Genomic DNA, 12,442 nt, shown 5'->3' on the forward strand with positions numbered 1-12,442 from the left:
AGCTTGAAATTAAAAACCATTTTTATCATAACTTAGTTATGACAGTGTATGCGCATTTTAATTAATTTCATGGGGTCATATATCATCAACCATTAATAGTGGGGTTATTCAAATATGGGACAAAAAAACTATATATATTGACCTAATAAAAGTTGACAGCAACTAGGAAGTCCCAAATTTAAGACTTCAAATGGGTAAAATCTTTAATCCACAACTTTAGCAAAAAAACAAAATAAGTCAACCCAATTTTTGTTTATTTAGTATGCGAGAAGCTTATTTCAAAACGACCAATGTCGAAATTAGCTTTTAAACGAGTGAATATGAGCTCAAACTCAAATAATTTAGTTTGTTATAAGTCTGGCTTCACCGCTAATGGTGGTAGTTTAAGGTCTCATTCAACTAAGGTTCTTATTTTTTAAATATTTATGTTTCGCTTTATGAGATAGGTTATTCTCTCATAATACATCATATTTAATTTATAAAATAAGTGCTTATTTGAAAAATATGAACTTATTTTTTTTTAGCGGGACGGGACTAACTTTCTTGTTAAGCTAATTGTGCAACTAACAAGTTTATGTATGACACCAATATGATTGTAGATGGTCTTTTACCCAAAAAAAAGGTTCCCCAAAAATGTTGGCGTTAAAAATGACAACGTCCTCCACCTCATGTCGATTACAAATTTACAATGCCATTGGCGGTGCAAAATTTTGTACTATCAAGTTTGACAATTGGCTTTAAATTTTTTGTTGTTATTTACTTCCTCCGTCCATCTTTGTTGGTCCATTTTGGAAATGCATGACATTTTTAAACCATTTTATTTTTCAATTTATAATATTTTTCATAATTTTGAAAATATAGAATAATAAAACTAATTGAGATTTATTAAACAATATCCATAGTGCATGTTTTTTGTAGTCTCTATTGAAAGATATAAACATTTAAAAACTGCACAGACTTCCAAAAGGACTAACAAACACGGACAAATGGAGTATTTTTTTTTCGTCTCTTTGGAATTCATGGAAAGGAAAGGAAAATGGTTAAGAAAAAAATAAGAGGAAAACATACTGTGCTCAAAACATGATTTTTAATTTTCCTCTCACTTTCTTTGTAAACCAAACAAGGGGAGGACAAGTTTTCCTATTTTCCTTTACTTTTACATTCTTTTGCATAGGTTCCAAACTATGCCTTAACCCATTTGTATATTTAACCCCAAGAGGTTGACCTAATGGCCAAGGTTTGAGATTTAGTGGTTTGCTTCATCCTAAGATCTCGTGTTCAAAACTCTCAAGTGCTAGAAACTCACGGGGCCAGTCTATACCTAAGTCACATAATTTGTGTGCGCGAACGTGAAAAGCGTCCTAGAAACAACCTACTAAAATTTATGAGAGCGAGTATTATAAACGGGAGGACGAGACATTTTAAAGGATTATATGACTAAGGTCTACACAGAGATTTGCTCTAGTTTTAATTGGAACCCGATAAATGAGCAATGTAATCACTCTCCAAAAGCAGTCAAAATTTTCACGTAAGCTGGCTCGGACGAGTGAGTTACCAAACAAAACGTGTTACTACACTACATTCCATCTAGCAGTTTAGAACAGATTCGTTGTTATTATTATTATTATTATTTCAAGTAATCCGTATAGAAAGTTAGACCGTTTTCGAACTTGAAATATTTTGGCGGTTGATGGGATACTACCAATGAAGCTATTCCCGCCAATTTCACACTTTCTATGGTTTGATGATGATGATGCATTGGAACTTGGCGCTTGGCTCCAGCACAACTTACCCATGGCTCGTTTGAACGTTCCGAGTCGACTCACATGATCACGATTCTTGGGACTATCCTAAACCGTGCATTTTTCCATTTTATAGCACTCCAATTCGGAATACTTGTCAGATAGTAGTACTACTTTATTATCATCCCATCGCATATAATAGCCAACAGGGGCGGACAACGTAGAAATTAGAGTGGAATTTGGGAAATTATGTTTAAAAAATATTAGTACGTATATGTTTTGTGTGAATTATGACATGTGAATTTACTTTATGCGACTATTTTTCTTCAAATAACTCTTCAATTGAAATGATGAGTAGTAGTTCAGCACAGTCAAAATAAGTAAAACACACTCAAATTTGGGTTGGGGGTGTTTTTAATCATCTAGATTTTTAAGTAAAAATAAGTTAAACACACTCAAATTTAAAAGCTCTTTCCCCTGAATTCAATGCTAAAAAAAATTCACTTAATTGAAATACAATTTAATATTTAGCTGGTAAAAAAGGTGGTGCACGCTCTATATTGATTGGACGAGTAGCTGAAAAACACTTTGACATAAAATTTTTGAAAAAAACAAATTGGTCATTCTATAGAAGCCATTTTGACATTCAAAACAAAACTTAGCCACGTAAACTAGTGGTTTTACTATAATACTTATAAGAAAAAAGTATTTTTCTTTGGGCACTTAGTTTTAATTATTGGGTTTCGGAGGAGTACATAGAACCTCAATTTAACAATTAATTCACATAGTTCTCTTTTCGTTCAAAACTTAATGTTTAATTAGATAAACGATACTTATTCGTAATATGATTATGCGATCTATAATTTTATCTGTGTAGTATTTTAATGAATATTTCAATTCTTAATTTCAAGAAATGCAATAAAAAACAATTGTCCAATTTGTCATTGTTTATTTCTCCCTCCTTTGCATAACGTATTTCTTCACAAATAATGATTCTAATTTTTTTTTTCCCGTGGCAAAGGAAATTAAGTTTTTAACACATTCCGGAATTAAAACCTCGCCCAGGACTCGGACGGGTTTCCGAGTCAGAAAATTGGCACAGGCGGGTTACCGAGTCGGTCGAACCATGGTTTCTCTATGCCCCTTATTATAACTCGCTTCAGAAGACTGGCGAAACCTTTGGCCTCTCTACCCGTTAGGGCTCCTACCACAACTCTCTCTCTCCCCTCTCCTCTCCTCTCTAAGAAGCCGCACGGAGAAACCTTCAATGGCGGTTATCGATCGGTAACTCGGTAAAATCTGTTATCTCACTCGCCCATACGCTTCTATATTCATGCGCTGTTATTTTATTAATTAATATATTCATATATAACGTGTTTATTTTATATATACACACACGAACAGACAGATAGCCCATCGTTTCATCTGGAAGTCGCGTTTGGGCATCAAAATCAAAATCGATGCATCAAAGCCGCCACTTTTTTAGTTTTATTGTTCAATTTTTGAGATTTGCGAAAAGCCTTAATTCTGCAACGTTTATTTTTTTATTATAGGTTTGGTCAATGATTTGATTGTGGAATCCTAGGAATAGAGTTTGTCGGGAGTGAGGATTTGGATTTAGATTCGGGATTGGTACGGTTCCGATTGGAGAAATGGAAACCGTGGCAATCAGATCGGAACGTCGAGGGAGAAAAAGGAGAAGGCATGATGTGCAAAATGGTGTGGCCAATCGGCAAGTGAAGAAGCAGGCGATTGGGATAATGTTAAGGGCATTGGTTGGTAGATATGTGATGAAAGAGTTTGGGGGTAATGGTATTTTTCTTGGGAAGGTTGTGCATTATGATACTGGGTTATATAGAGTCGAGTACGAAGATGGGGATTGTGAGGATCTGGAGAGCGCAGAAGTGACGGAGATTCTTTTTGAAGATGGTGATATTGGCGATGATTTAAAGTTGAGGAAGAAGAAGTTGGATGAATTATTGGCAAAGAAAGACGTGAAGGATAATGGTAAGGTGGAGGGTATTGCAAACGTTTCGGTGAATGTTGCGGACAGGGTTGAAGCATCTTCACTGCGTGAGAGGGTTGAAGCATCTTCACCGAGTGGGTTAAGCAATGATGATGGTGATAGTGACAATGGGGATGATGCTGATTCATCTAGTGATTCCTGTGAGCATGCTAGGCATCAAGATTCCAGCTCGGAGGTTAGTGCTCCAGTAGTCCCGCCACCAGAATTGCCTCCATCTTCGGGCAGTATTGGTGTTCCGGAGGAGTATGTTTCACACCTTTTCTCTGTATATGGTTTCTTGCGCTCATTTAGTATCCAGCTGTTTCTGACCCCCTTCGAACTTGATGATTTTGTGGGATCTCTGAACGGTCATGTCCCAAACACTTTGTTGGATGCCATTCATCTTGCTCTCATGCGTGCATTGAGGCGTCATCTTCAAATGCTCTCTTCAGATGGTTCCGACTCGGCTTCAAAATGTCTGAGGTACTTATATGAATTTTCTCTTCCTGATTCTTTGACAAAAGTTATGACATGTAGTTTGATAGCAGTGAATTTGAGCTTATCGATAATGAAATAAAAAACCTCGAGCATCTCTCATTGAAAATTCTGTTTTGTTGCTGACATCATGAATTATTATTTCCACTCTTTGAGATGTTGGATGGTTTAATATTTTGCTCTTTCAGATATACTAATTAGAGGTCTAGGAATGAATAGTTTCTTGCACTCACCCAAGAAGCATTACTTTGCCATTTCTATTTTCAAAAACATCGTCACATATGGCTAAACTGTACGCACCGTGCACCTTTTGTGTCCATGCCGTGTGTTCCATATATTCTACCATAGTAAGAAGTTGTTTTGACACAGATCGAAAAAATAAATTGTTTTAATAGTTATTCTTGTGACTTTGAATTACGTTTTACTCTTGCTTGTAGGCTTGCGGACTGGAACTTGCTTGATACATTGACTTGGCCAGCTTATTTGGTTCGATATTTAATGGTGATGGGATATGCAAATGGACCTGAGTGGAAAGGATTTTACACTGATGTTTTAGAGAAAGATTATTACACGTTATCTGCGGCCAGGAAGTTGATGGTTTTGCAAATACTGTGCAATGATGTTTTGGATTCTGAAGAGCTAAGAGCAGAAATTGACATGCGTGAAGAATCAGAAGTTGGAATAAATTCTGATGCTGTAGCAACTGTTGGTTCTGAAAGTGGTCCAAGAAGGGTTCATCCTAGATACTCGAAGACTTCTGCTTGCAGGGATGAAGAATCCGTGGTGATCATGGTAGAACCTCGTGGTACAAGGTCTTCTTCTAAACCAAGTTTTTTGGGTGTGAAAGGTAGTGATACGAATGTGGATGCTGGTGCTGTCAATGATGGTAATAGTGATGAATGCCGGCTTTGTGGAATGGACGGGACTTTGCTCTGCTGTGATGGGTGCCCATCAGCTTACCATTCCAGATGTATAGGTGTGACCAAAATGTTTATACCAGAAGGGGCCTGGTATTGTCCCGAGTGCATAATTGATAAGACTGGGCCTACACTTGGAAGGGGTACATCTCTGAGAGGAGCAGAAGTTTTTGGCGTTGATTCATATGGGCAAGTGTTTTTGGGAACATGCAATCATTTACTGGTGTATGTTTCTGGTAGCTTAGTTCCAATACTCCTTTGTTTCCTTTCCTTTGTGGATATGCTAATATCTACTGTTCTAGCTGGTTTGCTTTGTTACAGCCCTTATAATTGGTTTGTCTCGACGTTGCACCTTATTCCGGTTTTTTTTTTTTTTAAATGATTGATTGCAGGCTAAGGGTATCAATCAAATCGGAACCATGTCTTAGATACTACAATACGAAGGACATTCCAAAAGTACTGCAAGCACTGCATTCATCTCTGCATCACATTCTGGTGTACTCCGAGATTTGCAGGGGAGTTTCACAGTATTGGGGTATCCAGAATGACATTTTACCTCGACTTGAAACAATCAAAATGTTTGAACAATCAGCAACCATTCAGAATGATGTTGAGCACTGTAATGCGTTATTTACTCTGTCGAGTAAGGGAAGTCATGAAATATTAGATCCAGCTGAGGTTGAGAACTTACCAAGTTGCAAGACAGATAATAGAGTGAGAGATGTGGTAGTTCAATCTCTAGAGTCGCATGAAGTGCTGGGGTTTAACAAGAGTTCATTGGACACAATTACCCAACCTAAACATCCTAGTCAGCAGAGGAGTGGCGACATTTTAGCAAAACAGGTTTGCCTCCTTAAGAATACAGAGGTATCAGAGCAGTCTAAAGTGGATCGTACCATGTATTCTGGATCAGTTATGCAGCAGGCTGATTCATCTGACTTAACTCATCAAAGCTTAAGTGGGAAACCAAGTTTTATTGACTCTGGTACATGTACCTCGGGAAATAGCAATGGCAGTTACGGAGGACAGGTGAGTGGTATACATGTTGCAGTGAACAATACAAACTCTCAAACCGGTGGTGGGCGAGTTTCTGGACGAGGATACAAGAATTCTTCTGATGACTATTCGTACATGGGGTCTCATTTTAAACCCCAGGCATATGTAAATAACTATACCCATGGAGATTTTGCTGCTTCTGCAGCTGCCAATCTGGCTATTCTTTTGCCTGAAGAAAATCAGGTCTCCGAGTCTCAGGCTTCAGACAAACGGAAGAAAGTTGTGGCTGCTAACAATTTGTTGCAAGTAAAAGCTTTCTCATCAGCTGCTATACGTTTTTTCTGGCCTAATTGTGAAAAGAAGCTTGTGGAAGTCCCAAGAGAAAGGTGTGGTTGGTGCCTTTCTTGCAAGGCTGCTGTTTCATGCAAGAAAGGATGCTTGTTGAATGCGGCTGTCTCCAATGCCATTAAAGGTGCTATGAAGATTATTGCTGGTCTTCGTACTTTAAAGAATGGAGAGGGTAGCCTTCCTGGCATTGCAACATATGTTATATTCATGGAGGAGAGTTTATGTGGTCTGACAGTTGGTCTCTTCAGGAGTGCTACATACCGAAAACAATGGCGTAAACAAGTAGAAAAGGCTACGACTTGCAGTGAAGTTAAGGTTCTCTTGCTTGAGGTTAGTACCCTATCTCATTGCATTTTAATTATCTGCACTGTATGCTGACAAGCTTGACATATTCCTTCCTGTAAACGTATCTTCTTTTCCTTTTTTCTGAAAATGCGGTAAGCTGTCCCATGTAGTTGGGACTTATTAGGTGAACCATCTTACTCTTTATCCCGTCATATGCAGATATAATATCCATTTTGCCATCAGCACCGTGCATTCAATTTTTTTGTTTCGTAGCTTGAATTCAATTTGCCATTAGGGTTAGCATAAACGTGGATGTTAACTTTCTTTTTATCCAAAATAACACCCCATCATTTTTCTTCCGGAAATTTAGAAATCGTTGTTCATATGGGCATTGGGAATTATTTTCAAAGAATAATCTACTAGTTTTGAAGGATTACTTGATTTTTAGTTCTTCAATCTAATTGTGGAAACTTTATATCCAACTCAAAACCAATTGGCAATGAGGGGAGAGGCCGCTCAGGCTCATATATAAGTTTTTGAGGGTGATAATTATCCCATGTGGGACAATTCCAACATTAATTTTTAGAGGTCCTGTTTTGAATCTTTTACTTTCGAGCAACTGATAATTGAAAGCGAACTGTGCATGATCGTGCTTTATATGCAGTCTATAAATCTGCGTAAACATTCTGGTTGGTGTTTTTGTTTTATATATTTGCAGCTTGAGGAAAACATCCGTGCTGTTGCTGTTTCTGGTGACTGGTATAAGCTTGTGGATGATTGGTCCAATGAATCTTCTGTGACCCAGAGTGCTACATTTGCCGGTGGATCTTCTCAGAAACGTGGACCAAGTCGGAGGCGGGGTAGAAAACGATTTGCTGCTCTATCCGAATTCACATCTGATGATTGCCTAGACGACTCGAGTGATGTCAACTGGTGGCGAGGAGGGATGCTGTCAAAGCTAATATTGCAGAAGGGGCTTTTGCCATGTTCACTGGTTAAGAAAGCAGCTCGCCAAGGTAACGTTGCAGCTCAAGGAACAAAATTTCATTTCGTTTCGATCGTAACAGCTGAAATGTCATTGGTTTCCTAGGTAACCGAAATGCTTGATTAAAAGAAAAAAGGTAACCAAGACAAATATTAGTGAAATTGCGAAATACCAATGTTCCACCGACACATTCTGAGACGCACTGAAACATCTCAAACCTTCTAGGAAACATACCAAAAGTGAGTTATCGACAAATAGATATCCAACAATGACAGTTTCATACAATTCAAGTTCTTTTGACATTTTAGAATGTTTTCCCTAGGTTTTTGAAATGTTACTGAAAGTTCCCTTCTCCAAGCTCACCGAAACAACAAACCGAAACAAAATTTTGAAACTTGTCTGAGCTCAACCCTCTTTCTCACTGCAGAGAAGTTTTGACCGATTTGCTTTGTTGCAAGCATCATGGATATCAAGTTTACTATGCTACTGCTTCTTTTATTCTTTTGTGTGATTTTAATACGGAGTACTAGACAATAAAAATTCAGCTCACAGTTTTGGTACTTATCAGGTGGTTATAGAAAGATTCCTGGTGTTCATTATTCCGAAGGTTCTGAGGTTCCCAAAAGAAGCAGACAGCATGTTTGGAGAGCTGCAGTTGAAATGAGTAAGAATGCAGCACAGCTTGCGTTTCAGGTGTGTAATTATTGTCCTCGTGCTATTGCAATTGTACCATCCCTGAGTTGGCAATACTGGACATTTGCCCCTTAGTCCCTGTTCAGTTTTGTTGTGAAGTTTGAATCTTAGTAGTAACCTTTAACAAGATGTCTAAGTTGACGCTTCTTTCAGGTAAGGTACCTAGACCTTCACGTGAGGTGGAGCGATCTTGTTTGTCCTGAGCAGAACCTTCAAGAGGGAAAAGGTCCAGAGACAGAAGCTTCTGCTTTTAGAAATGCTTTTGTGCGAGATAAGAAAAACGTGGGTGACAAGATTATGTATGGAGTTGTTTTTGAGAAGCAAAAGCACCTCCCTTCCCGTGTCATGAAGAATCTGATAGAGTTAGATCAAAGTCAAGAAGGAATAGAAAAATACTGGTTTTCTGAGGTTCATATCCCTTTGTACTTGATCAAAGAGTACGAAGAAAAGTTGGAGAAGAAGGATGTGCCATTTGCTGACAAGATTGTGAATGCGGTGTCCAAGTTGAAAAAAAGGCAGCTAAAAGCTTCACGTAAGGATATATTCTCCTACCTTGCATGTAAGAGAGAGAATCTGGGCAAGTGCTGTTGTGCTTCATGTCACTTAGATGTCTTATTTGGGTAATGTTTTTTCTCCTACTGTGAATTTCCCTCGGGGCTTTCATTCTTCCGCTTGCTTTGGTTGACTAATGTGTTTTCTTCTGTGGTTTCAGGAATTCTGTCAATTGCAGTTCATGCCAAGGTATAACCATGAGTGTGCGATTCCACATCCAATTATGAGAATATGCGTTGTGTTGAACATTTAGATTAATGTGTTTATCCAATTTTCTCTTTTCTAACTGAATTTTAGGCTGTCTGAATTATTTAAAATGCCTTTCATTAGTTTTTTAATTACCAAATTTACCCCAATAATTCGGTTGAACTTATGACTTAACTTGTCAATTTAAGTGTTGGGGAAGCTCAATGCTATTTTTGCTAGTTCTATGCCTCAATGCCCCACCTTAGTGGAAAAGGGATTGCTTTATACTCTCCCAGAAAGGAAAAAAATCTACCAAGAAACATCTTTTTTTTGTTTACGCATTCTATTTACTCTGGGGAATTTAATAAACCGAGTCAGCATATAGTTCCTCAAAAGACTAAAATGCTGTTTCGTACTGCAATGCACATGTTTTACTTCCTTTGGTATTGAACTTACTAGCATGAACTTGGGATTCATATTCATGAAATAGTATGCTTATGGTGGAAATTTCGTATTGTAGATCTTCAGAGCATGGATGCATTTGGCTAATACCCCAGTGAACTGACTGCAATTTTTGATGTTCAGGTTTTTGTCATGAGCAGTGTACCATCAGTTCAACAATTCACGAGAATGGTGGAGTTAAGTTATTAATGACCTGCAAACAGTGCGACCATGCCAAAACTCTCCCTCAAACTAAAAAGGCTAATGAATCGCCAACTAGCCCATTGCTTTTGCTAGGGCAAGAATCTCAGAATGCAGTTACAGTGGGTAAAGGTGCCAAGCGAAAAAGCTTTAATCAACCAGTAACACCACCAGTTCCAGAGGTTGGACTTTTAGCAAGTTCTTTGGAGATGAAATCAGCCACACCTGATTCTAGTTCGGCGCAAAAAAATCAAAGGAAGTTATGTTCATGGGGTCTGATTTGGAAAAAGAATAAAAGTGAGGATGGTACTAAATTCAGATTGGAAGAAGACATTATTTTGCGGGGCAATAAACATATGACCTGGTCAGGACCTGTTTGCCACCTGTGCAATAAGCCTTATAACTCAGATCTCACCTATATTCGCTGTGAAACATGCAAAAGTAAGCCTGCTTTACCTGATATATTCCATCTCTCGCTCTCTCTCTGCCTGGTCACGTTTTCTGTTAAGTTTTGGCCATTCATGCCTTCTATTTGTCATTATTTGCAGATTGGTATCATGCTGAAGCGGTTGAACTTGATGAGTCGAAAATTAGTGAATTGATGGGATTCAAATGTTGTAGATGTCGTAGGATAAGAACACCTCTGTGCCCTTACATGGATCCGGAAAACAAAAAAAAATTAGAGGCCAAGAGGCCACGCACAAGGGCAGCTCCAAAGGCAATGAATTCTGGATTGGAGTCCGATTCTGGGAATATTTCTGAGCCCCCTACTGAGTTGGAATCTAACCCTAAAATAATGCCCAAAGCTGAGAAAGTTGGGCATGTGCAGAAGGAGGATCCGCGTTTTTTTCCAGGTTGGAAAGTTGAGCAATTTACAGAACGGAATAAACACAGTGATGTGGAATGGAGTATTGTCAAGGCTACTGCTTCTGAAACTGGAACTCAGAAACTCACATTCCGAAGGCTTATAAAGAATGGGCACAATGTAGATGGAACCACAGCAAATAATTCTCAGACTGAGTTTTCTTACCCTAAAATGTTGCCAAAAACTGAGGAAGTCGTGAACACAGGAAAGGGAGATCCTCGTCTTTTATCTCCTTCAAAGGTAGAGCAATTTTCAGAAAACAATTCGGAGATGGATTTGGAATGGAATACTGCTACAGCTACTGCTTCTGGAACTGGGCCTCAGAAACTACCAGTTAGAAGGCATATTAAGACTGAAAACAATATAGAAGTTGTGTCTCGGGTTGAGTTATCCATGCCCATTGAACAAAATCTCCCGAACTCTAAAGAGGAATCATTCTCTCCCAATGTAGAGTGGGATCTTTCTGAAAATGGATTTGAAGATGGTACATTTGTTGATTACGAAGGTCTAAACCATGAAGATGTAGAATTTGAACCCCAGACCTACTTCTCTTTTACAGAGCTGCTGGTAGCTGATGATGGTGGCCGGTTAGATGAAGTTGATGCATCTGGGTTTGTAATGGGGGGTTGGGAAAATTCATCTGAAATTTCAAGGGATGGATATCTTGAGCAGTGTGGAACGGGTACTACTGATTCAGCACCTTGTCACAAGTGTTCGCGCAAAGATCCATGTCCTGATCTTTCTTGTGAAATTTGTGGGTTATCCATGCATACTGATTGTGTACCCGGGGTTGAGCAGTCATCTTGGGAGGGCAATTGGAGGTGTGTCAATTGCCGGGAGTGGCAGTAGTTGATCACTTTATTTGGGTTTCGGATCTTTTTGTCTATCTTTAACCGTGAGTTGCCAAATGGACCATAGGCTTGTAGTTGGAAACTGTTAATCAACACCGGAGGTTTGGAATAATCAGATGTAATGGTGATTTCGGATTCGGTGGACTAGCCATGGGCCTGCAGCGAACTTCCTGAGCTGGAGTGCTTTGTACATGTACCAAATTTGTTCTCCGGTGATAAGACAGTGCTGCTTCATGGCAAGTTCCTCTCATCTGATACAATTCTGTTTCTGACAAATGCGAATTTTTTGGAGATTGGCTTTCCAATCATAGTTTTGGTTAGATTCCCATTAGAAGCTACAAATGTTACACAGCTCACTTCTGATAGTTGCTCCCCCTAGTGATATTAGGAATCTCAATATGAGAAGATAAGCAGGTTTTTTGGGTGCTTATCTAATTATTTTCCCGTGTAAATCAGAACTACCGCTTATTTTATTTACAATATTTGTTAGGACTTTGCATTGTTTGGCAGAAGGAACTTTTTCCAGGGAGCTCTTCATATCAAGGTGCTAGTAAATTTTTTTTTTCTTCTTCTTCCCGTGTTCAGCCTAACTGGGAATCACCCTAGGCAGTGTACATTGGACATACTGTAGCATGGTAAATACATTGAATTTCCCAGATCCTCTTGACAACGAAACACTTGCCACCCTCAAAGCTGTAAAGATCAAACTACCATAAAAGAGGAATGAAACGGAAGTGAATGCATCCAATGTTGACTAATGAACAGAAAAGCCATGATATTAGGCCTTCCATAACATGATTTTATGCAATGAAAATTTACCTTTTCCTATTGAAAAAGCACTACACATGAATATATATGAAACCGTTCTACAAGGCTATGT

At 38.6% G+C, this 12,442-nt stretch overlaps 1 protein-coding gene across 3 annotated transcripts; it reads left to right on the forward strand.

Annotated features, from left to right (window-relative positions):
* Nucleotides 1-2,891: 2,891 nt before the first annotated feature.
* Nucleotides 2,892-12,058, forward strand: LOC131304164 (DDT domain-containing protein PTM-like). Of its 3 annotated transcripts, XM_058331314.1 has the most exons (11): nucleotides 2,892-3,034; nucleotides 3,296-4,230; nucleotides 4,680-5,384; nucleotides 5,552-5,873; nucleotides 5,904-6,833; nucleotides 7,507-7,804; nucleotides 8,342-8,466; nucleotides 8,620-9,086; nucleotides 9,179-9,207; nucleotides 9,790-10,287; nucleotides 10,395-12,058. In XM_058331314.1, exons 2-11 carry the CDS (start codon nucleotides 3,395-3,397, stop codon nucleotides 11,558-11,560), a joined length of 5,376 nt encoding a protein of 1,791 aa, XP_058187297.1. In that variant the 5' UTR covers nucleotides 2,892-3,034; nucleotides 3,296-3,394; the 3' UTR covers nucleotides 11,561-12,058. The 3 variants fall into 3 exon arrangements, with proteins under 3 accessions (XP_058187297.1, XP_058187282.1, XP_058187289.1); XM_058331299.1 differs by having other exon boundaries at nucleotides 5,552-6,833; XM_058331306.1 differs by having other exon boundaries at nucleotides 2,907-3,034; nucleotides 3,328-4,230; nucleotides 5,552-6,833.
* The last annotated feature ends 384 nt before the right edge of the window (nucleotides 12,059-12,442 follow it).

Source organism: Rhododendron vialii, chromosome 1a (genome assembly GCF_030253575.1).
Source record: "Rhododendron vialii isolate Sample 1 chromosome 1a, ASM3025357v1".
NCBI classification, from domain to species: domain Eukaryota; kingdom Viridiplantae; phylum Streptophyta; class Magnoliopsida; order Ericales; family Ericaceae; genus Rhododendron; species Rhododendron vialii.

What these genes read in the sequence shown, in the direction of transcription:
- LOC131304164 (XM_058331299.1), top strand. Translation starts at nt 3,395, where the DNA reads ATGGAAACCGTGGCAATCAGATCGGAACGTCGAGGGAGAAAAAGGAGA. An exon ending in CAGCACAGCTTGCGTTTCAG is followed by an intron (nt 8,467 to 8,619) that starts GTGTGTAATTAT and finishes CGCTTCTTTCAG; the next exon opens with GTAAGGTACCTAGACCTTCA. An exon ending in CACTTAGATGTCTTATTTGG is followed by an intron (nt 9,087 to 9,178) that starts GTAATGTTTTTT and finishes CTGTGGTTTCAG; the next exon opens with GAATTCTGTCAATTGCAGTT.